Genomic DNA, 27,163 nt, shown 5'->3' on the forward strand with positions numbered 1-27,163 from the left:
AGGTCCTACCCAGTTTCCCAGGAAATGGCCTAGAAACAAGTTTTACAAGGGCTTAAGAAGAAAACTCACATTTCATTGCATTACCCATCAGGTCCAGAGGCAAGTGTACGTCCTATCCTATTTCCTGCCTAGGACCCTCCCACCCACGGACCCTCCCACCCACGTGTGATCGAGCACATCTGGTGCAGATGGGTCCAATAAACTTGTTTAGGGGACTGAAAACATGTAGCGTGTTATCTCCCATAAACAGTAGCCTCCAGCATATCAGGAAGTATGTATCCTTGGGCAAGGGGCTTACAGATCAGAGGCAATTTTGTTTCATGGATCCCTAAGACATAGTAATTAAAACTTCGGCTTTCACAAAGTAACTTAAGTGTTACAGAGAACAGCCATCTCCAGTTGAGCAGCCACAATTCGGGCAGAGTGCATGTGCTCGGATTCAAGCCTGCATCACTTGGCTGCCTCTATCCAACTCCCTTAACCATGTTTTGCTTTCCACAGCACTTGCTGCTCTCCGCAAAGTTTGCTTAGTTGTTTATGCTTGTCTTTCTCCCACGACTAGATGTAGACCTCACGCAGTTAGGGATCTGTTCATGTGTGCCAGAACCAAGTTTGGAATGTATCAAGTGTTGATGGGTTGTTTGGATTTAGATACATCCCATTGGGAGCCTTAGCCCCCGCTCCCCAGTGAAAAAGTACCCCTAACTTGGTGAAAAACAAGGGTAGATGAAGAATATAAACACTCCGTGCAAATCTGGATAGCCGCCTTGAAGCTTTAGTCCAGGATCACTAGGTCTAAGCGTAGACAGGTGGTACCGGGTGCATTCCGTCCTTCTTCACAGCCTCAGCCATTTTTCTCCACCTTCACGGTGAGCGGGGGGCCGGAAGTACAGCAGCTTCCGCCTGGCGCTGGACTCTGGGTGCCGGAGGGACGCGCGGAGATGACGCAAGCAGCACCGGAAGCCGCTCCCCTGTGAGGCTGCGGACCTAGAGCAGCGGCCGCAGGTCCAGGTCTGTATTCGCTGTGGGCCGGGCCGGGCTGGGCAGGGATCCTGGGCGCCGGCGGCGTTGCTGACCGGCCGCCTCGGCCTGTCTTCTCCCTCTCCCCGCAGGCGCCATGGCTGCGGAGCGGACCCGGCCGCTGCGACGCTCTGGTGGCCCGAGCGCGCCTAATCGGTGTGAGCCCGGCGCGAGGTCCCGGGCCCCGGGGCGCTCGCTCAGGTCAGTGCCGCGCGGAACTCGGCTCCGGGAGCAGGGGGCGAAGGGAGTCACGGGCCGGCTGAGGGATTCGGAGTTCATTTTAGAGACAGGAAAATTAGATCTAAGTGTTCCTGCCTTCTGGTGCCTCAGTTTCCCTAGCTGCGAAATGAGTTGACATTGATGCCCCAAGGCTACCAGTTTGATGAAAGATGAAGTGTGGACAGGTGGTTTGTAAAATACAGAAGGTTATAGAGCCAGTAGGAAGGCACCTTGCTTGCGGTTATGGTTTGAAAACAGGTGTGTATTTGGGATGCTGCTTTCTAAGAAAAGGCCGAAATAACTATTCATACTACATAATAACAGTAACTGGCATTTATTGTAGGCTTATCGTTTGCCAGATACTGCGCAGAACTCTATCCTGTTTAATCCTTACAAACTCTTGTAAGTAAAACAGTACCAGGCTACAGTTTACAAGTGAGGAAATTACATGAGATGATTTGCTCATGGTTACCCAACAAGAGAAATTTCAGAGCCCATGTTTTATAAACATTATTTGAATTTTTTCAAAGCTTAAAAAAAAAATTAGTCTCCAGACTAGGGGCTTTTAGGCCAAGGGTGGCTGTGGACTCTATAGTCCCAGCACTCAGACAGCTGAGGCAGAATTGTGAATTGAAGACCAGTCTAGGCTGCATTGCTGTTTCAAAAAACAAACAAGAAAATAAAACAATTTTTCTAAATCCCACAAGCAACAAGAGGAAAAGATTTTTAAAATAGTGTATTCACGTGTTTTTAAATACAAAAAGATGTATGGTTAAAGGGACCTTATCCCTTTTTTTGCCTTCCTAGTTCTCTCTGGACGTAACCTGTTTCATCAGTTTCCTGAATATTCACAAAATATATTTATGTACACATAAGCCTCTGGGTGCACACATGCACATGTTTTTAAAGCATCTGATTCTTTTCTTCTTTTTGGTTTTGAAACTCACTATGTAGACCAGGCTGGCATTGAACTCACAGAGATCATTCTGCCTCTGTCTCTGAGTACTGTGATTAAAGACATGTGCCACTATGCCTGGCCTACATCTGTGCTTAACTGGTTGTACTTGGTAGGAAAAGGGAGGCAAGGAGGTAGCCTTTCCAACAACAGCAGATATCTACCTTTTATTCTTTGCGGGTTTTTTTTTTGTTTGTTTTTTTGTTTTTTTGTTTTAGTGTGCTATGTGAGTATGTAGGCCAGAGAACAACTTTATGGAGTCATTTCTCTCCTTCCAACTTTACATGGTGTCTTAATTTGGTTTTTATTGCTGTGAAGAGACACTATGACCATGACAACTCTAATAAAAACATTTAATTGAGGGGGCTTGATTAGTTTCAGAGGTTCAGTCCATTATGACTGGGAGCAGGTAGAGGGCAGGCAGATGTGCTGGAGCTGAGAGGGCTACTACATCTTGAAGGCAACAGGAAGTCAATTGGCCGTCACAGTGAGGGAAGCTTGAGCAAAAAAGACCTCAAAGCCCATCCCTACAGTGACACACTTCCTTCAACAAGGCCACATCTCCTAATAGTGCCCCTCCCTTTGGGGGACTTTTTCTTTCAAGCCACCACACATGGGTTTTTAGGTCATTAGGCTTTACAGCTATCACTTTTAACCACTGATCCTTCTCATGGGCCTGAATTTTATTTCTTACCTGCACAGCTGTGGCAGACTAGATGGAGGGGAAACATAGTCAGACTTTGCACCCACAATGCTTTGCCTGTAACACAATGCAAGCATGGAAGGGTGGAGATTGCTGCTTCCTATATAACTCTGGGAGAGCCTCTCCACCTCTTGGGCCATGGATTGTTTGCTAGTAAGGGCAGCAATCCTTACATTTCTATGAACCATGCTAAAGTCAAATGGGATATTCACAGCACTGCTTCAGTCATTAAGACCAACATAAATACGGTAATTGCTTAGCAGCATAGACCAAACTCAGGCTCCCATCTCCCAATTTAGGAATGTTTTTCTCATACTACACACTTCTCAGAGCTTTGTGATTGTTTCTGTTAAGGGCTGGAGAACATTGAGAAGGGTGTGAGGGGTGGAGAGAGAGAAGTGAGCACCTAGGAAGCAGTACCAGCAGTACTGCCTAGAGTCAGCAACTGCCTTTCCTTATAAAATTAGACACCTGCTAAGTTTGAGTCCTTGAGTTTTTCTTCTAGGTATAAAGGAAACTGATAAGATTAAAGACTAAAAATGATGTTACGTTAGTAGGTCATGTCCATTCCAGCCTTAGTACTACACAAAGGAATCCTGCCAGGCAGTACAGTAACAAAACTAAAGGTACTTGCTGGACATGTCTCTGCTTCATTTCTGATTCTCACACTGCTGAAGTTGGGACAGTAGCTTCTGTTTGTAAATTAGAGATTAGTTGAGCATCCCCATGATCACAGAGGAAGTAGCTGAATCAGCTTAAAAAAATGTGACTGGTCTAGCTCTTTCATGTATCCCAGTTGTCCTGTCTCTTCACACTAGTGGGAAAAACCATTATGTAGTTGGCTATTCCACTGTTGGAAGGAATGCTGTTGAACTGAAATTCCATTTCCTGGGGCTTCTGTTGTATATTTTGTTTGTGTTCTGACAAATAAAGCTTGTCTGGAGATCAGAGGGCAGAGCTAGCCACTAGTCAACCATAGAGGCCAGGTGGTGGGGACACACGCCTTTAATCCCAGCACTTGCAGGGAGGAAGCAGGAAGATCAGGCATTGAGGCCACTCTGGGCTACACAAGATTGAACTAGTCTAAAAGAGAAACAGAGCCAGTTGGTGGTGGCTCACACCTTTAATCCCAGCACTAGAGAGGTAGAGATGGAATAGAAGATGGGTGGAGACAAGATCACAGCAATTCAGTCTGAGGATTCCTAGAGATAGGATCTTGCCCATTTGGTCTGATCATTGGTAGAGGTAAGAAGTTTCTGGTGGCTGGCTGTTGTGCTTCTCTGATCTCTCAGCTTTCACCCTCGATATCTGTCTCTAGGTTTTTATTGTTTAAGACTAATTAGGATCACGAAACAGGCTTCCCTTGGGGAACCTTGTGCTGCCAGGACACGATACTATTCCTAGAGGTTCTGTGAACAAGTTCATTCTAGACCTGTGGCTTTAAGGAAGTTCCCTCCAAAATTAGTTGGTTCTTTTAGAAATGTAAAAGTTGGTGAGTTTTAGTAGTATACTCTGAGGAGTCAAATGATTTTAGACAGGCTTTGTGGTACATACATATCTGTCATTCTGGTCCCCAGGGTGCAGAGGCTCAGTGAGAAAGAAGTGAAAATCCAATGTTCAGTAGCGCAGGTGCCCGTGAAAACTAATGGCTTTGTCTTGTGAATAATTATTCTTTAAAGTAGGATTTTCTGGATGTGTTACAGAGGAATTATGCTAGGGTCAGGCAGAGGAAGCCTCTTTCTTGAGATGAGTTGATGAAATCATGTGAACTACTTATTCTTGTAGCAGATGAAGAACTGGGTCTTTGATGTAAATGAGTGCATCCTTGAGTCCCCGACCCCTGACTCTGACTTTGAGTAGTCTTCAGAAGCCTGAGCTGTTAGGCTGGAGAGGACTGACTGAAACATTCCATTGCTTCTACTAAAACTCAGCCGTGTGTCTGAAATGGTCTTGCCAAATAGGTAATATGGGAACTTAGATTTTGCTCACTTTCCATGACATAGTTGGAAGACAGATGACTTTATAGATTTAGTCTAGGTAATATGTGAAGAAAGAAATTTATTTTCTTTCAGACTGAACTTCTTTTTTTTTCCCTCGAGACAAGGTTTCTCTGTGAAGCCTTGGCTGTCCTGGAACTCACTCTGTAGACCAGGCTGGCCTTGAACTCAAGAGATCCGCCTGCTTCTGCCTCCTGAGTGCTGGGATTAAAGGTGTGTGTGCCACCACTGCTGCCTGGTTTCTCTGTGTAACCCTGGCTGACCTCAAGTCACAGAGATTGGCTGCCTCTGTCTCCCACGTTCTGGGGTTAAAGGTGCTCTCCCCACCCCCAACTCTTAATCCTCATTATAAAGAATAAGTTGATACCTGTTGATGCTGATATAGGTACTTTAAAATTCCTTTGTCCAGTTAGCCCTGGAAGATTCGTTACTTTTTCCAAAAGGTAAAAATGGTATACTCAGTTGACAGTATCTGCAGATCTTATTGCCAAGTTAGGATTCTTTTTTTTTTTTTTAAGATTTATTTATTTATTACGTATACAGCATGTGTCCCTGCAGGCCAGAAGAGGGTAACAGATCTCATTACAGATGGTTGTGAGCCACCATGTGGTTGCTGGGAATTGAACTCAGGACCTCTGGGAGAACAGTCAGTGCTCTTAACCTCTGAGCCATCTCTCCAGCCCCCAAGTTAGGATTCTTAGGAGAGAAAGACAGGACTGCTTTTCCTCCTCCTCCTCCAATGGCTGCCCTAACTACATAGCCACAGATGGCCTTGGACCTCACTCCTCCCAGCTTCACCTTCTGGGATCACAGGAATGCCAGCTGCTGTGCTGAGCTTTTCATGTTTGGGGGAGAGGTGTTGGTTTTTGGTCTTTTTCGATACTGTTTCTCTGTGTAGACTAGGCTGGCCTTTGAACTCAGAGATCCGCCTGGCTCTGCCTCCTGAATGCTGGGATTAAAGGCATGCGCCACCACTGCCCAGCTGCTATGCTGATCTTGAAAGAACAGGCCTCTTTCTGTTCTGCCATTTCACTAGCTTTGTGACCACGGTGGTTTTACTTAGTTGGCTTCTTGCACCTGTAGTTTCCTCCTTTGTAAAGTGAAAATGACACGTGGTTTTTGTGAGCATCCAGATGAATTTTTTTTTTTTTTTTTTTGCTTTGTATATTTGAACTGTGGTATTGCTATATTGCCCAGGCTGGACTCCAACTTAATGGTCCTCTTAAGGCAGCCTCTGAGTGCTAGGATTGCAGGCACGTTCCACTGTGCCCAGCATATGGGGATTATTAATTTGCTCTATCTTGTAGGCTGCAAGAGCCCTCATGGCTCTCTAGGGAACATGGTTAAGATTTGTCAATAGCTTACATGAGGTTTCTAAAAGCAGACTGTGTACAGCCTTTAGTAGTCCATGTTCTAACAGACAGTGCTGTAAGGGAGGTGGCATACCAGAACACAAAGCTTACTACATTTTTTTTCTTCACATCTTTTTGCTTCACCGTCTATAGTAAAACCGAGTCATTAGGTTTGTGATTTTGGGTGGCAGAGCAGGTTGTACCCAGCATAACTAATACATAAGTCACAGCTCCAGAGATTTGCTTTGTGCATGTTACATCCTGATGCTATTCTTGTGATCTTATTTCCCAAATAGTAAGGAATTTAGTGAGGAAGCAGCTGTGTAACGGTTTGGGTGGAGGGTTGTATGCAGAGTAGAATATTCTTTATGAATATTCTATGAATCTTTTATGGTGACAATGCATGTGGCATGTGTTAGACTTCAAAAGAAGCAAGTCACACACTGACATAAGTTTCTCTGACATAGTTACTATATCATGATTTGTTAAAATGTTTTTAGATGAATTTCCTTTTGTGTGCATGAAAACATTCAGTGCAGATTATTAACTGTAAAGTAACTAAGCATAAAATTGTAATGCCATTTTTATACTAATTTTTAATACTTCATTTATTAGCAGTCTTGCTTGAACAATCTTTTTGAACAGAACTAATACAATATTTTGATGTGCCACAGGTAAATATTTCCATAACCTTATGGAGAGAAAGGACTTTGAGACATGGCTTGATAACATTTCTGTTACATTTCTTTCTCTGACGGACTTGCAGAAAAATGAAACTCTGGACCACCTGATTAGTCTGAGTGGGGCAGTCCAGCTCAGGCACCTCTCTAATAACCTGGAGACTCTCCTCAAGCGGGACTTCCTCAAACTCCTTCCCCTGGAGCTCAGTTTTTATTTGTTAAAATGGCTCGATCCTCAGACTTTACTCACATGCTGCCTGGTATCTAAGCAGTGGAATAAGGTGATAAGTGCCTGTACAGAGGTGTGGCAGACTGCCTGTAAAAATTTGGGCTGGCAGATAGATGATTCTGTTCAGGACGCGTTGCACTGGAAGAAGGTTTACTTGAAGGCTATCTTGAGGATGAAGCAGCTGGAGAACCACGAAGCCTTTGAGACCTCATCATTAATTGGACACAGTGCCAGAGTGTATGCACTTTACTACAGAGATGGACTTCTCTGCACAGGTAAGGGACCTGGGCGAGTCGCCAGGGAGAGGAAGCAGTGTTCCTCCTCTCTACTAACTTACGAGGATTGATCTTTGTAAGCTCCCTCTTGAGAAGAGCAAGCGTTGGTTATACGAGATACTTGTAATGGCACTTTCCTCTGAATAGGTGCCCCCATTCTGCATGTTCTTCTTCCCTCTGGAGAAGAGTCATTTTATAAGTTCTTCTAAGTATAATGTGAATCAGGAAAGTGTAGGTTACTTCTTACACTTTTCCTCCATGTTCGTTTTATTTTATCATTAAAAAAAATTTGGGTCTAGCGAGAACATTTTGGATGAATTATCTAACCTATCTGTGTTTATTTCCTTGCCTTTAAAATAATGGGAAGGAACAAATTCCGTCCTTGCTCTAAACTCCTGTGGCTCTAAGATTGGATGTTGAAAGTCTGGATGTAGAAACGAAGATAGCTGGATGTTTCTCACACTAGGCATTTAAGTGGCTGTTTGACACACTGTTCTGTACAGTCCACAGAGAGTGATCTACCATAGCAGTGCCTTCAGTGTTGAATGAGTTTACTAGTCCATGTTAGAGAACAAATAGCAGTCAGAAGGAAACAACAGATGGCCAGACACCATCAGATTGAGCACTCCAGACATCTAGCAGAGATGGCTGGAGAGCAAACACAAGATGACACTATCAAGTCAGAGGCTTACAGACCTCCAGCAGAAATCAACTGGAGAAGTCAGCCACCACCATCCCCACCCTCAGGCAGCCAGCTGACTTTCCCAAGTGAAAGAGTCCTGTAGAGTGAGACTTCTGATTAAAATGCAGCAGATGACATCACCAGATTGGGTGCTAACAGCATCCCTAAGAAACTGACTGGGGAAGTTGAGACAATCTCTCCTTGGATAAGCTTCCGTGACTGAACATCTGCCTTCCTGTTCCCACTGCAGGCATTTTTATATTATGGGATAAAGAGTGGTGACCTCCATTGGAAATAATGCACCTTCTAGCTTTCCTGAATGACACGGTGTTTTAACAACCCTTAGCTGCTTGTTGTTTTTTTCTTCTCCCAGTTACAGAGCCAGGGGGTCAACTTGTTCTTGGACAAGGTGCCTTGGAAGACACTTGAAATAAACCTGCTGGATGTCTTACTTACTTTTCTTTTGCTGTGATAAGACACCATGGCCAAAACAATTTATAAGAGAAAGCATTTAACTTGGGGCTTATGTGTCCAGAGTCCATGCCATGGCCACCAGCGCAGCAGCAGGAGGTAGGCAGGAATGGCGCTGGAGCAGTAGCTAAGATCATGAAGCAGAGAAAAGCAACTGAGAATGGTGTGGGCGCTCAAAGCCTTAAAGCCACCCCAGTGACACAATTCTTCCAACAAGACCATACCTAATTCTCTCTCCAAACAATGCCACCAACTGGGGACCAAGTATGCAATCATAGGGGCCTATGGGAGCCATTCTCATTCAAACTGCCACACTGGAGTACGGGACAGGAGAGCCCTTACTCTCAGAGTGCGCTTTTAACAAGCTTAAAGCACATGACAGTGTACCTGCATAATATACATTATATATACAACTGTTAAAGTTTTAAATTCTGTGTTACTATAGAATTATAATGGATGTGTGTTTCTACAAATGGTTCTGATATATGTCCATATTTAGGCAATGTAATTCCTTCCTAGGCTGTGTGTGGAATAGTTCTGGGAGTTTTTTGTATGTTTGTGTTGTTGTTAGATTTATTTACATGAGTGTTTTGTCTGCATGTATGTCTGCACACCAGAAGAGGGCATCAGATCTCATGGGATTAAAGTTATAGACAGTTGGGCTGGAGAGATGGCTCAGAAGTTAAGAGCACTGACTGCTCTTCCAGAGGTCCTGAGTTCAATTCCTGGCACCCACATGGTGGTTCACAGCCATCTATAATGAGATCTGGTGCCCTCTTCTGGTGTGCAAAGTTACATGGTAGCAGAATGTTGTATACATAATAAATAAATCTTTAAAAAAAGAAAAAAGAAAGTTATAGACAGTTGTGAGCTACCATGTGGGTGCTGGGAATTGATCTCAGCATCTCTGGAAGAGCAGTTGGTGCTCTTAACAACTGAGCCATCTTTTAAGACCCCCAAATTTTTAATTTTTTAATTATATATTTATGCACACATCTGAATTTGGGTATGTACACATAAGTTTATGTTCTAGCAGAGGCCAGAAGTGGGCATCAGGTCCCCATTTGTAAGCTTCTTGACATGGGAGCTGGGGACCGAACTAGGGTCCTCTGCAAGAGCCATGTCTTCAGCCCTGGTTCTGGTTCTTACCAGCAGTCTTAATGCCTGCTTGCTTATATTATGTACATTGTATATGAATATCCGTATTCACTGTTCGATCCAGGACATTTTTTAACAAATATTCCTGGAGTGCCAAAACTATATAATTTTCACTTTTAATAAGTATTAGTTGTTCTTCTGTGTAAATATATTATGTAGCTGTTTTCATGTTAGTATATATTCAGGTTTCTGTTTTATGAGTATTTGTTTGTGTTCCTCTTCCCCTGCTTGGAGTATTTACTTTTTGATAGAAGCCGAAGTAGAATTATCAGTTCTACAAGTGTGACTGCTTTTCTGCTTAGTGTCTACATGTATACTGAATTGCTGCTGTGCCCACAGCAGGCATAAGTAATATGCTTTACTTTCAGTCTCTCCAGAATCAATCCCAATCTCTTTAATAGTGACAAAATAAGTAACTTCTCAAGATTATTTTTAAATTGCATTTCTATATAAAGCACATATTTTCCCATGTGGTGTCTTAATTCTCTGAAATGCCAGGTAGTTTTCCAGTTTAGTCATTGATTAAGGCATTTCATGGTTTGGCATGTCACCCTGAACGTGCTTCGTGCTGAAGTCTGACTACTGGAACATTATCACCCATTTTTTTCTGTGCTTTGATGTCCTTTGTAGTTTTAACACTCTGTAGTTGTTTTTTTTTTTTTTTTTTAAAGATTAACCTATGGCATTGACTTGGCATTCCATACTTAAATATTGGCAGTGGGCTCATTGTCTTCACACTTTTCTTTCTTTTTTGGTTTTTCAAGACATGATCTCTTTGAGTAGCCCTGGCTGTCCTGGAACTTGCTACGTAGACCAGGCTGGCTTCAAACTCACAGAGATCTCTCTGCCTCTGCCTCTGCCTCTGCCTCCTGAGTGCTGTGATGAAAGGCGTGAGCCACCCAGCCCAGACTGCGTGCGTGCGTGCGTGCGTGCGTGCGTGCGTGCGTGCTAGGCATGCACTCCACCACCAGACCACATGCAACCCCCAAACCCTGCATTTTAAGGTTAGTTTTTAGGGGCTGGAGAGATGGCTCAGAGGTTAAGAGCACTGACTGCAGAGGTCCTGAGTTCAATTCCCAGCAACCTCGTGGTGGCTCACAGCCATCTGTAATGAGATCTGGCCTGCAGACATACATGCAAACAAAACACTGTATCATAATAGATAAATAAATCTTTTTTTTTTTTTAAAGATTGGTTTCTAGATGGGTATATTATTTTTATTGTAATCATCAGGTTTGCATTTGAAAATTATGTCATGGCTTTTGAAATTGATCTAAAGTGTTTGAAATTTCTAATGGCAGCTTGCTTGAAACTTCACAGGTGAGAGGAATAAGTGTTAGAGAATTATTTATGAGTTTCTGTTATTGTGTTTCTTTTTAAGAATTTTTATTTTTGGCCAGGCGGTGGTGGCACATACCTGTAATCCCAGCACTTGGGAGGCAGAGGCAGGCAGATGGGTCTCTAAGTTGAAGGCCAGTGTGTTCCAGGACAGCCAGGGATACTCAGAGAAACCCTGTCTTGAAAAAACAAAACAAAACAAACAAAAAGGGCTTGTTTGCTATGCCCCAGGCATTCCAAGTCAGATTTAAAAAAAAAAAAAAAAAAGTATCTGTGTGTGAGAGAGAGAAAGACAGAGACAGAGAGACACCAACCGACCTGGGGAGGCCAGAAATGGGTATCAGATCTCTTGGAGCTGGAGTTGTAGACAGTTGTGAGCTGCCCAGTATGGGTTCTGGGAAAGTCAGTCTTCTAGAAGAGGACTAAGCATTCTTAACCACTGAGCTCTCTCTCCCACACTCATTTGTTTTTCAAGAACTTCAGTTTTCTCTTGGGTGAACTGTGGAATCCTGAATTTGGCAGTGAGATGGTATTACCAAAGAGAGTGATGGCCAGTGCTAACAACTGGCCTGGTCTGCAGGGAGGCAATTCTCCCTCTTCTGCAGTTTATTTCTGAAATGACGAGAGAGGAACCTGGTGTACTTTGTAACATCAATAGCTACTTATTTATGAAATGTCTGCCATTAGAAAACAATGTGGGAGAAGCAGGGCAGTTCTTGGCTCAGAGGGTGCACACGCTCCTTCAGGAAGATGACTTAATGTAGGTGAAAGTCTCCTGAGGACTGTGCCAAGTCACAGTACTTGCCTTTCCAGAGTGCAGCTTCTCCACTGCAGTGCGTCTTTGCCATGTAGGACTCACTGGCTAGCTCTGACTTTGTAAGATAAGCCTCAAGTCTAGATTTTTGTGAAATGTGCTTATTATTTTTCAGCATTGATCTTTATCTAGATTTTAAAATAGTATGGCTAGGTCATGTTTAGCCTGTGAGCAGTAGCTCTGTGGTAACTTCTGGATTAAGTGAGAAAAGTAAAAGCTGTAACAGCTCCAATAAGAGGAAGTGTGTCTGAGTGTATATATAGCTCAGTAGAACACCTGCCTTGTATGAGCACAGTTCTGATTCATGGCCCAGCTCCACTTCCACCAAAGGGAGAAAAAGGTAGTTAAATTTTGCAGAGAAACTCTAGTTTGTTTTCATACAGAGTGTTTACTGGGTGGCTGCCACTCACCTTGGTTCAGCTGCTTCCGCAGCTGCTTTCTCCAGAAGGAGCATCCTGTTGGCTTTGCTTTCCTGCCTGCAGGCTGACAGGACAATGCAGAAGCCAACACACAGGAGTGTGGTTTGTACATAGCTAAAGACCATGGCGGTTTTCTAGCATCTAACATGGGCATTTCTTATATTCTATGAAATAGGAATTGGAGTTTGGCTTCTCAGGGCTTCCTAGCAGGAAATTCAGACCCTTCCACACAATGCTTGGTTTCAGCATTTTTTTTCCCCTGGAACTTTTGGGTGTGTTTTTCTGACCCCATAATTCCTGCATTTTTGTATCCTGCAAAGCCAACACCATGTGGACAGTGCTTACAAGTTCTACCCTATCCCCCACCTGCCGCAGCTGTGGTGTCCTCTCCGAGACTTGGTGATTAAGCCTAGGAAAACACTTCCCTAGGAGTTATTTTTCCAGCTCAGAATTCTTCAATAGCTTTTTTAGTTTGAGTTCTCCTTTTTCCAAAAGTAAGGTTTTCATTTGCAAATATCTGGTAGATCCATCATGAGTTCCTTCAAAGTAGAAGACAATTCTTTTATGCATGTCCTGTATGTTGCAGGTTATGTAACATTCTTGCCTCTGCCTCGCTGATGTTAGTAATGTCCCTCACCCATTGTGACAGCTGACACTGTCCCAGTTTCTGAAATGCTCCCTTAGGAGATAGCCATCCAGATCTCTTTCAGAGCTTTGAGTTTCCAAGTTAAAGTGTTACCCTATCACAGTGTAGGTCAGGCTAAATCGGTCTAGAAAGTGTCCTATAGAGAGGTATGGTTTTTAAAACACTAAAAAGGAACAGGTGAGTGTAAGAGCAGCCGTTAGACTCAGCAAAACTTGATAGTGAATTAAGGATTTGTCAAGAAGAGATGTCACAAGTGGCAAGGGTTGGGGCTCTGTGTCCTGGGAAGTAGTAGTACTAAAAGCAAGGTGGGGGGGGGGGAAGACAGTGGATTTGAGAGGATAAATGGAGTTGTTCGGGATCAACTAAATTTATCCACCTGTTCTGTATCTAAGTGGAGATTCTCAAGGTGTTTGAAAGTAGAGGGTGAGAGCTTTTAAGAGTACTTAGGACTAGAGAGAAAAAACAAGCAAACAGTAATATCCTAGCTATGGCTGGAGTAGTGTCTGTGTTTGTGTGGGTGCACCAGGTGTGTCCTGGTGCCCACAGGAGCCAGAAGAGGGTGTCAAAATCCCCTAGGACTGGAATTACAGACAGTTGTGAGCTGTCACGTGGGTGCTGGGAGCTGAACCTTAGGTCTCTGCAAAAGCAGCCAGTGCTCTTAACCCCTGAGCCATCTTTTTTGGCCACACTAACTTATTCATACTTTAGATTTATTTATTATTTGGGGGCTGGAGAGATGGCTCAGTAGTTAGGAGCACTTGCTGTTCTTGCAGAAGAAGACCTGGGTTCAAGTCCCAACGTCCACATAGTAGCTCACAACTACCTGTAACTCCCAGTTCCAAGGGGATCCAGCACCCCTTTCTGGCCTCCACAGGCATTAGTGCACAGACATACATGCAGGGGAAACAACCATACACATAAAAATAAACCGCAAGAAATTAAAAGTGTGTGTGTGTGTGTGTGTGTGTGTGTGTGTGTGTGTGTGTGTGTGTGTGTGTGTGTGTGTGTAGGTCCAAGGACAGCTCTGTGGAGCTAGTCCTCTCCTCCCACTTTTACATGACTAGGAATTGAACTCAGGTCACCAGGCTTAAGCACTGTTACTGCTAAGTCCTCTTGCCAGCTTCCATCCTGGAAAGGTTTTTAAGCCATGAAATCTTTTCCTCAAACGTGCCAAAGCTTGGCTTAAAAGTAGATCTGGAGTATAGTTGAGGGGCTGGTTGTGCCCAAGCCTGAGGCGAGTTATAGGATGCGTGCTTACTATGGAGCACAGCTATAATCTCAGGGGGCCTATCTTTTGTGCCCTTGTATTTGCTGTGGGCTTTTGCGTTTCCCACCCCCGACTGTGTGTGTCGGACTAAGGGTCTGACACAGAAGTCCTACACACAGATGCTAAATGAATAACACAGCAGTTAGACACTGGCAGTAGATCAAAAGGACCTTAATCTGTCTGTGCTCTGCTGTGCTAGGGGAGCCACGAGCCCTGTTGGGTTCTTGAGCTATAGCTTTTCCAGACTGAAGTGTGAAATAGGAAATACCAGAATTAAAAGACTTAGAACATAAAAGAACAGAGTATCCTTTTGATACTTTGTTACATGTTGAAGTATTAACACTTGTGACAAAAATGAATTAAATAAAATACACTGAATTAAAAAAAAATACACCATTTTTTTTAAGTTAACTATTAGAAGACATTATATGTGGTTTCTATTGGGGATACTATTGCCGACCTCTGGTTCTTAAGAGTGTTACTGAAGATGGAGAATTACCTGATTTTTATGATTACAGGGTTTTAGTCCCCCAACTCTAAACTAGAATGCTTTAGCTTCCTGTTTGTGTGGGATTTGTCTTTGTATGCTCATTTCTTCATTTTCTGTGTGTTGGGGTAGAACTCATAACCACCTTGCACCTGCTAGGCAAGTGTTCTATCCCTGAGCTGTGTTCTCAGTGCACCGTGTGTTCCAATCAAGATCCCTTGGCAACCCTAAAAGTGTCCATCGCAAACCACCAGCAAACCCTGCCCCTCATTTTATAGCGAGGGAAACAGAGACCTAAATAGCTAGGAGACAGTAAGGCAGCCTTCATTTCAGTACCTTTGGAGTCTGTCCACACGGAAGTTTGCCCACAGTCTTTTGCAAGTGATGGTTATTTAGCCATCCTCTGATCTTGACTGGATCTTGACTAAAGGTGGGTCTTTTTTAATGTGTACAGGTGTTTTGCCTGCATGTATGTCTATACCACATGTGTGCTTAGTGCCCTTGGAAGCCAGATAAGGGTGTCAGATCCCCTGGAACTGGAGTTACAGATGGTTGCAAGCAACTGTGTGGGCGCTGGGAATTGAACCCAGGTCCTCTGCAAGGATAGTATTTGCTCTGAACCTCAGAGCTATCTCTCCAGCCCATGACAGGGAGATTTTGTGGCTGGTTTTGTTTAATCATTTCAGCCTTTGAAAATCAATTTGTTGGTGCTTTCCTAGTCAGAATATAATGTCTTCCTGGTCAGAATAACTGCTATTTAGTGTTTCCCAAAATGTCTTGTGTTGAGCCTCTAAAAGTAAATTTTGAGAACAAATTTAATAATTGGGATTGCAGACTTAATGAAAGCTCAGTCCTGAATTACCACCATGATCAGTATAACCTCTTCATCAGAGGCCATGCTGTGTTCCATGTGACTTGAGGCTGGGAACCCTGAAGAAAGAACAGACACACTTACAGTGAAGCTGGGATCAGGTGGGGTTCTCTAACAACAGTTACGCAGAACCTCAGTGTGTTTATTAGGTGCAGCACAGTGGGAGAGTTACTTGGTCTCGGCAAGAGATGTCTTAGGCAGCCAGTCTCTGACTGTGAACACACGGGAGGAGGAAGCTGTAGTTCTCAGTCTTTGTACATATTGGTAAACACTCATTTTCCCAAAGGACAGCTTTGTCATCCCTTTTAGCCTGTTTAATGGTTTTGCCAATTTACCATGGGCCAATTGGTCTTGGAATCATCGACAGACCTTGCTCATGTCAAAATACATAAACGGGCAGTGGTAGTGCGCACCATTAATCCCAGCAGAAACAGAGGCAGGAGGATCTCAGTGAGTTCGAGGTCAGCCTGGTCTACAGAGTAAGTTCCAGGACAGCCAGGGCTGTTACACAGAGAAACCCTGTCTCAAAAATAAAACCAAAATATCCACTCAGAAGTTTACACACTCAGGGCTTCCTCTATTCCCTACAGGCAGCAACAAAACCAACTTTTTCCTCCAGACTTCAGCTCTTTGTGAGCTGATGTGAATGTTTGCAGGTGATTTATCCCTAGTGTTCATTGAGGTTCCTTGACATTTTTCAAGATGGCCTAAGAAATTACCAGTTAGCTTTTGTAAAAGTTATCCAATGACCTGAGGCTTACCATTCTGTCTTAGAATGGACTGTGCTTTCCTAGTCAGTGTTCTTATTTGTTCAGGACTGTTGGGTAGTGAGTGGATAAGCACATCAGTGTAAACCTGCAGCCATAGGTAAGTTGAACCCAGTCAAACCTGAAAGTTCTAATAGCCAGAGATATGAAATGCTGCAAGTGGAAGCATAAAGAGATGCTTTACTATCTTTTTATAGCCCAGAAGATCAAGGGAAAAAGCTTGGGTTCTGTTCTAGTATATTTAATGCCATTTTGAGGCCCAACAAATTACATTTTTCTGTCTGTGCTTTGGTTTTCTTAGCACTCCAGAGGGGACTATGGAGAGCCTTTTTAGGGGGAATGATTCTCCTTTAGGGTGTCTAGGTCACACTAACCTTCTTGGTTTTTCTCTTCAAGGGTCAGATGACTTGTCTGCAAAGCTGTGGGATGTAAGCACAGGGCAGTGTGTTTATGGCATCCAGACCCACACTTGTGCAGCTGTGAAGTTCGATGAACAGAAGCTTGTGACAGGCTCCTTTGACAACACCGTGGCCTGCTGGGAATGGAGTTCCGGAGCCAGGACACAGCATTTCCGGGGGCACACGGGGGCGGGTGGGTTCTTCTTTTTCGAGGGTCTTTACAATTACTTTAGCCATGCCCTTTAAGATCAAGAGTCCCATACTTTAAGTTGTTTGTTTGTTTGTTTGTTTCTTGCTTGCTTGCTTGCTTGAACCTGTGGTTTTCTCTCCTTTCTCAACCACTGCAGCTATTTCCCTGCATTTCAGTTACTTGATTTGGAATATTTTCCACAAGTTTCCTTTTCCTTAGCCTTCAAAACACTCTTTTATGTACCTGTATACAGGAAGGAGTAGCTGTCCTCTCCCAGTTTATTTTTCTTTCTGCACAGTCGGTCACATTTGCTTTTAGTGGACTCCATACTGTCACGCTTAGACATTCAGACCACTCCATTTATTTTTTTAGAGCTGAAAAACCCTTGGGCAAAAGGTAGTTCACAGATTCTGTCTACAGAGTGCATCCAGTTAGCACTTGGCTGCTAAGTGAGTAAAACAAGGAACATCCTGGGGCTAACATGAAAGAGTTTTCTGTTCTAGAATGTTGTATTTATGAACAGAGGAGAACAGTCCTGATCCTAAGCTCCATAGGTCAGGGATTCTGCCTATCTTGTTTACTCTTACATCCCGAGTTCCTTATATTGTACCTGGTACTTAGTATTTCTTTAAACCTAGCTCTTCTGCTACTAAACAACCCCCCCTCAACTATGCTTATATAGTAAGAAAAATTTAATCTGCTCTCATCTATTTGTTTTAGAAGTTTATGGCTGGGCGTGGTGGTTCAAGCCTTTAATCTCAGCACTCGGGAGGCAGAGGCAGGCAGATCTCTGAGTTTGAGGCCAGTGTGGTCTACAGAGTGAGTTCCAGGACAGCCAGGGTGACACGAGAAACCAGCCTCAAAAAACAAACAAAAAAGAAGTCTATGGTTTAGTATGGACCCCATCCACTAAACAGAGTAACACTACATGGCATAAGGAAACCAGCTTCTAGGTGATTTCATTCCTTACCAGTTTTAGAGGTCCTGCTCTAAATGTTCAGCTGCTGTTTCTTGAAACTGCTGTGCCTTTTAATCCATACCCTCCTGCCCCCTGCCTGGAGTACTGTTTCTGAACAAGCTCTGTGCAGTCCGACCTTCTGAATTCCTCTCTGCTAGCCCTGGCAGAGCAGTCATCCTCTTCAGTGTCGCTCTAGCAAGAGTCACCTCTTAAAAAAACAAAAAAACTTGTCCCTCACAGTTTCCCGAAGGAAGGGCCAGCATCTTCATCTCTAGGTTCCCAATGTCCTTTTGAGTCTGGTAAACAAACATTCACCGCATGTCCTGAACTAATGAGTTACTAGGTGTACAACTTGAAGAAATTTAGACACTGTAGACTAAGTCTGACCTCTGAGATCCCTGTTTTTCTCTGCCATGGCCTTTCTGGAGTATTGTTCTGCAGATTATTTTCTTCACTGCAGATCTTAGAAGGGATGCCTGGCCTGTGCTGGTGTTTTCCCATAAATAGATAAAGTGTCTGTAGTGCCAAGCAGGCAGCCCTAAGAAGGGATGCCATCATTTCCATCCCACTGAAGTTGACACAGAGTGTGTTAGCTCAAAGCTTTCTCAACCTTAGGATAAACGATAATAACAGCAGTTTTAAGCCGGGTGGTAGTGGCGCCCACCTTTAATCCCAGCACTCGGAAGGCAGAGCCAGGCAGATCTCTGTGAGTTTGAGGCCAGTCTGGTCTACGAAGGGAGTTCCAAGACAGACTCCAAAGCTACACAGAGAAACCCTGTCTCGAAAAACCAAAAAATAATAACAGTTCTGAAATAGATTTTCTTTATATCATAAAACTGCTGGTTGAATAGTTCAATTTTTTTTTTATATATTTTTTTTCTTTTTAAGATTTATTTATTGTGTATACAGTGTCCTTGCAGGCCAGAAGAGGGTACTAGATCTCATTACAGGAGGCTGTGAGCCACCACGTGGTTGCTGGGAATTGAACTCAGGACTTCTGGAAGAGCAGTCAGTGCTCTTAACCGCTGAGCCATCTCTCCAGCCCCGACTAGTTCGATTCTTAATGTGCTCTGATTAGGTAACAAGTTATGACTGTTTTTACGAAGCGTGTTGACAGTAAAGCGTTTTAACTTGGATTGTGTTGTGTGCACTAGTGTTCAGTGTGGACTACAGTGATGAACTGGATATTTTGGTGAGTGGCTCTGCAGACTTCGCTGTGAAAGTATGGGCTTTATCTGCTGGGACATGCCTGAACACACTCACTGGGCATACTGAATGGGTCACCAAGGTAGGAAGGCCGGGGGATGTCCTGGTGTCTGGCTCCTCACTGGTGGGGGATGGAGGATGGTAGACCTTGGGTATATTGTAGATGAATCATAGCAGAACAAATGCACTCAAAGAGCATGGTGGTATACCATCGTGACCAGCCTGTAAGCCACTTAATAATCCAACAGATTATCTGGGTGTAGTGGTACCTGTCTGTAATCCTGGCACTTAAAAGGCTGAGGCAGAAGTACCTTGAGTACAAGGCCAGCAGCTTGGACTACATAAAGAAAGATACCTTCTTTGATTCAGAACTGTAATCTTCATTTTGAAAAGTAAGTGTTAGGGTTGTAGTGGCACACACCTTTAATCCCAGCACAAACACGGAAGGCAAAGGCAAGAGGATCTCTGTGAGTTCAAAGCCAGAGCGAGTTCCAGGACAGCCAGGGCTACACAGAGAAATCCTGTCTCAAAAACAAACCAGAAACCCCTGAAAAGTAAGTGTTGCAAACTAGCTCGGTGGTAGAGTGCTTGCCTAGCATGAGGCTCTGGGTTTGATACTCAAGACTACAGATAGCTGCCCCCCCCCCAAAAAAAAGAGCAATGACTAAACAAAACCATCACTACCAACAAAAAAGTGCAGTGTTTGCAAAATGAGAGAGGGAGGGGCTGGGTGTAGCTCAGTGGTCAGGGTCCTATGATCAAGCACCACAATAAAAATATAAGGAGAGCAAAGAAGAAAAATGAGTTAACAGAATATTGTAACGTCTTATTTTCAAAACAAAATTGTGTTTCAAATATAGTATTAGTGATAGATATGTTGTGCAGACACACTCCAGGATAGGAAACACCTGAAGGCCAATGCAGCCATGCTGTAGAGATGAAAGCTGGCCTCATGAAGAATTAATGGGCCATTGTAAGGTTGGTGGGTACTAGAAATGTGAAAACTATTGTAAGTTATGGTTTAAGGTCTGATGTGATTTGTGTATGATAAACACAATCTGAATGTGGAAAGCCGAGTGATTAGATATATAAACATGGCTACAAGATGCCCAGTTAGGTTTAGCCTAAGCAAAAGATGCAATGGCTTTGATTTGTGTGGAAATGCATGACGGATCTATCTTTAATATAAAGTCACCTAAAGTTATTCATTCATTGTAGAACAGAAAGAAGACTCAGAAAGGCCTGCCAGGTTTTAGATTGGGTGGACAATCTAAAATTTTTTCTGAATAGGTAAAAGTAAAGATTGGGTGGTTTGTGAGAAGATAGGTAACTGCTGGGCACATCCACTTATTGAACAGAGAAGTTATATATCATAGGCAACCCTAGTGGATGTGGGCTCAGGATTATACCCGTGATGTGGACAAGTTCCTCCTCTGTTCATGATCTGAACTCTGTCATCTGCTAAATTCTTATTAAATAAGATGTTGGGGCAGCATTGAGCAGAGGTGCCTGATGCCTGCTAGCAGGTCTGCCTGGTCTAGTTGCTTCTGTATCTCAGGCTTCTGAATGGTTGTGCTGATCTATTTAAAGATTACTAGGACCTAATAGTAACAGAAGACTCCAAGAATTTCGTCTTTTCCTGTTACTATTATTTGCATGGTTCTATTTCATCATCACTGTATTTATATGAAGTTAAGGCACATTACCTCCTATCTTACAAATGAGTATAGAAGCAGTGAGTCTGGGGTACAGCGCCGTGGAAAGGTGCTAACTTAGCATGTGGGAAGCTCTGGGTTCAGTCTCCAGCACTAAGGACCGGCTGTGCGGTCTTCTCCAGGGCTGCAGTTAGCAGATCTCAGAGACAGACTGCAGGTTCTTATTCTGAGCCTGGCGATTTTCCTTTGTGGTGCACATGCTCCTGAAAACAGACTGTGTCCATCTATATCTGTGTGCACAGTTTATGTCCTTGTTAATGAGTTTATTTATTTTTAAAGACTGGGTCTTTTTAGGTAGTCCTGGTTGACATGGACTCACTGTGTAAACCATGCTGGCTTGTTTTCACAGAGATCTGCATGTTTTTTCCTTCCATGTGCTGGGATTAAAGGCATGTACTACCACACTTGGCTCCTTACATTTAAGTCACATTGTGTGTGTGTGTGTGTGTGTGTGTGTGTATCTGTGTCTGTATGTAATATCAGCAGTAATAATAAAGATAATGCAGTATTGAGGGTCAAATTGGAACCTAGTGTATAGTAGTAGGCAAGTATTTCACCACTGAACTATATACCAAGTGTGCACTTTACAATTTTAAAAATTAATCCTGTTAGCACTTTCAAGCTAAAAATAAGAGTGAATGCTCCCAATACTGGACATTGAAATATAGCCAGTAACAGAATCTGGTTGTAGGAAAAATGTTAAGAATTAACCTAGTAATAGAGTTCCATATTGTATGTTCTAGCATATCATATCAATTCAAGCTCATTTTCCTATTTTAATTTTAAAACAATAGTATAGGAACAGAGTGGTAAGTTTTTTGTATAATGTAGATGCTTATGCTTCTAGGTGGTTTTGCAGAAGTGCAAAGTCAAGTCTCTCTTGCACAGCCCTGGAGACTACATCCTCTTAAGTGCAGACAAATATGAAATCAAGGTAAGTCTTCTCCCTCCATAATTTATCTCATCAAAGAAAAAAATAGTATATAAAGAAAACTAGAAAGGTATGACAAAGGGAGATCTTAGTCCAAGTCATTATACCCATTGGAAATGGTATGACTCATCCCTCATATGCCAGGCAGGTTCTGTGGTTTGTAAACAAAGACATCCAGGAGGCTGGTGAAAGTCAGTACCCATTAAAAAGGCCAGGAATGGTGGTGCACACCTGTAATTACAGTGTGAGGAGGCAGAGATAAGAGGATCCCTGGGTTGAAAAGTAAATAAATAAATACACACATGTAAGTGTGCAGATAACACATACATCTTAGCCAGGTGATGGTGGCACATGTTTTTAATCCCAGCACTTGGGAGGCAGGGACAGGCAGATCTCTAAGTTCAAAGCCAGCCTGGTCTACAAAATGAGATCCAAGACAGCCGGGCCTACAGAGAGAAACCCTGTCTTGAAAAACCAAAAAGAGAAAGAGGATCTTTGGGACTTGCTGGCCAGCTAATGTAGCCAAATCGATGCCCTGCAATTCTGTGAGAGACCCTAGGGTAGAGAGTAATTGAGGGGGACACCAACATTAACCTCTGGCTTCCACATGAACTCACACCTGTGTACACACAAAGGGAGAAGCACTGAAAATTTTTTTCCATACACTCTTACTGTTTATTTGATTTTATATTTGAAAGGGCTCAGCCACGTAGCCCAGATTGACCTCAAACTTGCAGTCCTCCTGCCTCAGCATCCTAAGCAGTAAGACTCTTTTAAGGCTCATACCTCCTACCTTCTTCAGTTCTTAGGTCTAAACTATGAAAAGAAACATTGATTTCTTTTAAGAATTTATAAGACATTCATGGTTGGTTTGTTTTTTGAGACAGGGTTTCCCTGTGCAGCACTGGCTGTCCTGGAACTCACTCTGTAGACCAGGCTGGCCTCGAACTCAAAAGACCTGCCTGCCTCTGCCTCCTAAGTGCTGGTACTAAAGGTGTGTATCACCACTGCCCAGTTGATACTCTGTTTTTATTGCATTTTTAAACCACCTTTGTGGTAGACATTATCATTGTTCAGAGAGGTTAAATATTTTGCCTATGATCACAAAATCAGGACTTAAACCTGTGACTCTTGACTAGACAAGGAGTCTTGACCCTGTATTTCCTTTGTGTCTGTTAGCAGATGCCACTTTTTTCTCTTGAAGCCATGATGTATAAGCACTAGCTTTTCTTTAGTAATAGGATCAATCATCTTCCATTCTTTTTTCTTTTTTTGTAGATTTGGCCAATTGGGAGAGAAATCAACTGTAAGTGCTTAAAGACCTTGTCCGTCTCTGAGGATAGAAGTATCTGCCTGCAACCAAGACTTCATTTTGATGGAAAATACATTGTCTGTAGTTCAGCGCTTGGTCTGTACCAGTGGGACTTTGCCAGTTATGATATTCTCAGGTAATGTTTCCTTGGGCCATGTACTCTGCCTTTGAAAGTCTGTATGGTTCAGTAATGTAAAGAGAAGGTCTTCTTTTGGGAAGTACTACATCAGTTAACAACGGGGTTGTATATATTAAATAATGCACTCAGGCAAATGTTTTAGAAGCATGTGAGAGTGTCATATGCTGAAACCTAAAGATCAAGGTTCTAATCCCTCCCTTACTCTGAATCATGAGCCCCTTCTTCCCTTTCAGGATTCAAAACCTTTTTCTGGAAAATGAGAGATGTAGATGAGAAGACCTTTCCAACCTCCTTCAGGTCTAATGTGTTAAGTTTGACTTCATCATCAGTTGAACTTATGCATTGTTATTTGGTCCTGACTCCCAGTGGAGTCTAGTCAGTAAGTTGCCTTCTGTTGACTAGTGACTAGTTAAACTGATTCACTTCCTTCCAGAGAAATTTTATATAAGAGTTTCAATGACAATTTTGTGCCCCACTGAATACTGTTAACCCCTTCATAGGAACTAGAAGTTTATGTTGGCTTGTTTGAGTACTGTATGATAGATTAGAGAATTTAGAATTTATAGGAACCAAAGTCTTAGGATCTTTGGCACCTCTCATGCCAGAGATCTGTATCATCTCCTATGGTCTGTGGTTTTTGTCTAAATTTCTCAATTCTGTGCCTTAGTTTTCTCATTTATAAATGAAATGCTAAATGCTTGTGGTGAGGACCTAGTCCAGGAGCTGACAAATCTTTATTAGTAATAACTCAGAAGTCCTTTATTAAGGACTGTTTGAGTTTGTTTAGTCTCCTGTACTGTACACCTATTAACAATTCAATTAGTGTTCTGTAGCATAATTCAGGAAACACTGAATAGAATAAAAAATAGAATAGAAAAAACTGAATATTGTTGTCAGTGTTTTTATTATGACAAATACATTCAAGGTCAGCTTATATAGGATCTGATTATAATCCTGTGAATATGACTTTGATGAGCTCCAGCTCTCTGGTCTCAGCTACAGCCTCTGCGTCTGAGTAATGGAATAATTAGCTAGGTTTCAGAGCTGTCAGAATGGTTTCTAGAGTGATCGCGCTTTGAGGAAAGGATAAAAGCAGCCTAAAAGTGTAAGGGCCCTATATTCCCCATCTCCTAGTCCAGCATTCATCCAGCCATGACTGTATTGCCCAGTGGGCATCAGCTTACCGAGAAGCCAAGGGCACCACAAGTGCTGTACTTCATAACTTGAGAGATGGAAGCAGGAGAATCTGGAGTTCAGAGTAATAACCCTTAGCTACACAGTGAATTTGAAGGTCAGCTATGTGAGTACCTGTCTCAAAAAACAAAAAGAATCCGTGAGAGCAGGGTGAGTAACGGCGCTTTCTACCAAGCCTGCCCACATGAGTTGGATTCCCAGACCCAGAAGGTGGAAGGAGAGGGCTGACTGCGACAAGTTGTCCTCTGACTAGGCACTGAGTCCTTGTGTCAGTGCCTCCTACCCAGAATGGGATCTAGAGCCCTACAGCAAAGTTCCATTGATGCGTTAGGTGTGAACATACTAGCTTTAAGTAATGAGCCTGAATGATTGTTTGCTCGCAGGAAGTGCTAGGTTTAAAGTTGAAAGGAGACAATTTTATCTCTGCCTTTTTCCACCTCCAAACACACGAGACCTTTGTTGAAAACCTAGCACAAGGCCGGGCGGTAGTGGCGCAACGCCTTTAGTCCCAGCACTCGTGAGGCAGAGGCAGGCGGATCTCTGTGAGTTCGAGGCCAGCCTGGGCTACCAAGTGAGTTCCAGGAAAGGCGCAAAGCTACACAAAGAAACCCTGTCTCGAAAAACCAAAAAAAAAAAAAAAAAAAAGAAAGAAAGAAAAGAAAACCTAGCACAAATCCTGTAGCCTCAGTTCCTAGGACCTTTCTAGTTCGCTTTTGTTTGTTTGTTTGTTTGTTTTGTTTTGTTTTTCGAGACAGGTTTCTCTGTGTAGCTTTGCGCCTTTCCTGGAACTCACTCTGTAGACCAGGCTGGCCTTAAACTCACAGAGATCCTCCTGTCTCTGCTCCCAAGTGCTGGGATTAAAGGCGTGCGCCACCACCGCTCGGCCCTTTCTAGTTTTGAGGCTAACTAGTGAGGGAGGGAGGGAGGGAGGGAGGGAGGGAGGGAGGGAGGGAGGGAGGGAGGGAGAGAGAGAGAGAGAGAGAGAGAGAGAGAGAGAGAGAGAGAGAGAGAGAGAGAACACACAAATGGCAGTGTGTTGTACTTCAGCTGGAGAGTCTGTAATCTTCAACAGCCGGGGCCCAAACTGCCAGTAGGGAAGGATTTCTAGTTACACTGTCAAAACGGTCAGAATTAGAACCCTGCATGCCTGTCAAGTCCTGTATTCTATTCTGCATTCTGCAACATTGTATTTTAATCTTGGAAACTAACTCTTGACAACCTAGTTTCCACAGACATCCTGTTTTAAATTGAGGGTACTGGGTCTACCACGCCCCCCCCCACCCCAGTTTCCTTTTGGTCTCTTATGAATTTTGTGTTTGAACACCTACCTGTGAATCAAGCATAATTCTGTACACAGGGAAGCAGCAGAAACATTAAACCAAAGTCATGGAAATGACTGACCGGAAGAGGGAAGACCAACGGGCAACAGCTATTACAGGGCTGGGTATCTCTCAGTGGTAGACATCTGTCCTAGTTTGTATGAGGCTTTGGGCTTAACTCCCAACCATTAAAACAAACTAATAAAATACAATTTTTTTCTTTCACTTTTTTATTATATACAAAAATATCAGTGACCAGATGGAACCCAGACAACGGCTCTAGTGGCAAATGTGGTTCAAAGAGGAGGCTAAAAACATAGAAAAACAATGGAGGGATAAAGGAATACAAGTGTTTGACTAGATAAATGCTGTTCTTGAATATTCCAGTTTTTTCCGTTTTCAGTCCAGGTTAGTCCATGCTCTGGTCTAGTTTTCACACCAAGGACCAGCAGTTTTTGACTGTTTTACTAGTCTCATAGAATATTATCCTAGTAGGTGTTTTCCCCCACTTAAGACAGGGTTTCTTGTGTAGCCCTGGTTGTCCTAGACGTCACTCTGTAGACCAGGCTTGGCCTCGAACTCAGAGATGCACCTCCCTCTGCCTGGAATTAAAGGCGTCCACCACCGCGCCTGACTCAGTTTCCTTTGTATCAAAACTTCTCACTAGCTCTGAATTTGCTTAGGAGTCTAAGTGTCGACAGCAAAGCTGCCTTCTGCTTCCTGATCCCGACTCTCCTTCTTGTAGGGTCATCAAGACACCTGAAGTAGCCAACTTGGCCTTGCTTGGCTTTGGAGATGTCTTTGCCCTGCTGTTTGACAACCACTACCTGTACATCATGGACTTGAGGACAGAGAGCCTAATTAGCCGCTGGCCTCTGCCAGAGTACAGGAAATCAAAGCGGGGCTCCAGCTTCTTGGCAGGGGAAGCATCTTGGCTGAACGGACTGGATGGGCACAATGACACGGGCTTGGTCTTCGCCACCAGCATGCCTGACCACAGTATTCACCTGGTCTTGTGGAAGGAGCAAGGCTGACGCCAAGAGCTACCATCGCTGACTGACTTTGGGTGCCAGGGCTGCGGGGTTTGGGTGCAACGTCTGTGGCAGCCAACTGCATGAACCAAAGTTCTCACCTAAAGGTATCATCACGCAGTGCACAATCATTTATCTCTGTTTGCCAGGGGCCAGGGCTGGGGCGGGAGGGCTTGTTTTACTGACATACACCGCAGCATGCTAATGAGGTACACCATTGACTTACTTCATTTGTACTTAGTTACGTTGGTCAGTATAAGAGGTTGCATTTTTGGATTTATCTTTCTGAGTGGAATATTGAGTAAAGAAAGTTAAATGATTCATTAATCTGCTAACTGGTTGCCTATAAAATCACATGGAGTCTGTTATTAAAGCTTTTACCCATAGCCTTTGTTTGAAATTGAAGCAAAGGTGCTGTGA

General features: G+C 43.3%; 2 protein-coding genes across 5 annotated transcripts in view; one reads left to right on the top strand and one right to left on the bottom strand.

The window, feature by feature from the left end:
• Positions 1 to 27,163, bottom strand: part of B3galt9 (beta-1,3-galactosyltransferase 9) — a 54,927-nt gene that overhangs the window by 24,172 nt on the left and 3,592 nt on the right. The window lies entirely within an intron of this gene.
• Fbxw2 (F-box and WD repeat domain containing 2) lies at positions 1,264 to 27,129 on the top strand. 3 transcript variants are annotated; one of them, XM_076568816.1, is made up of 7 exons: positions 1,264 to 1,497; positions 6,921 to 7,430; positions 16,747 to 16,941; positions 19,051 to 19,184; positions 21,665 to 21,751; positions 23,027 to 23,196; positions 26,458 to 27,129. In XM_076568816.1, the coding sequence occupies exons 1-7, from the start codon at positions 1,410 to 1,412 to the stop codon at positions 26,744 to 26,746; spliced, it is 1,473 nt and encodes a 490-aa protein (XP_076424931.1). In that variant the 5' UTR covers positions 1,264 to 1,409; the 3' UTR covers positions 26,747 to 27,129. The 3 variants fall into 3 exon arrangements, 2 of the variants coding, with proteins under 2 accessions (XP_076424931.1, XP_015862650.1); XR_001579867.3 differs by lacking the exon at positions 1,264 to 1,497 and adding an exon at positions 23,433 to 23,578 and having other exon boundaries at positions 7,297 to 7,430; XM_016007164.3 differs by lacking the exon at positions 1,264 to 1,497 and having other exon boundaries at positions 7,297 to 7,430.

The sequence above is a fragment of the Peromyscus maniculatus genome, chromosome 4 (genome assembly GCF_049852395.1).
Source record: "Peromyscus maniculatus bairdii isolate BWxNUB_F1_BW_parent chromosome 4, HU_Pman_BW_mat_3.1, whole genome shotgun sequence".
Classification (NCBI taxonomy): domain Eukaryota; kingdom Metazoa; phylum Chordata; class Mammalia; order Rodentia; family Cricetidae; genus Peromyscus; species Peromyscus maniculatus.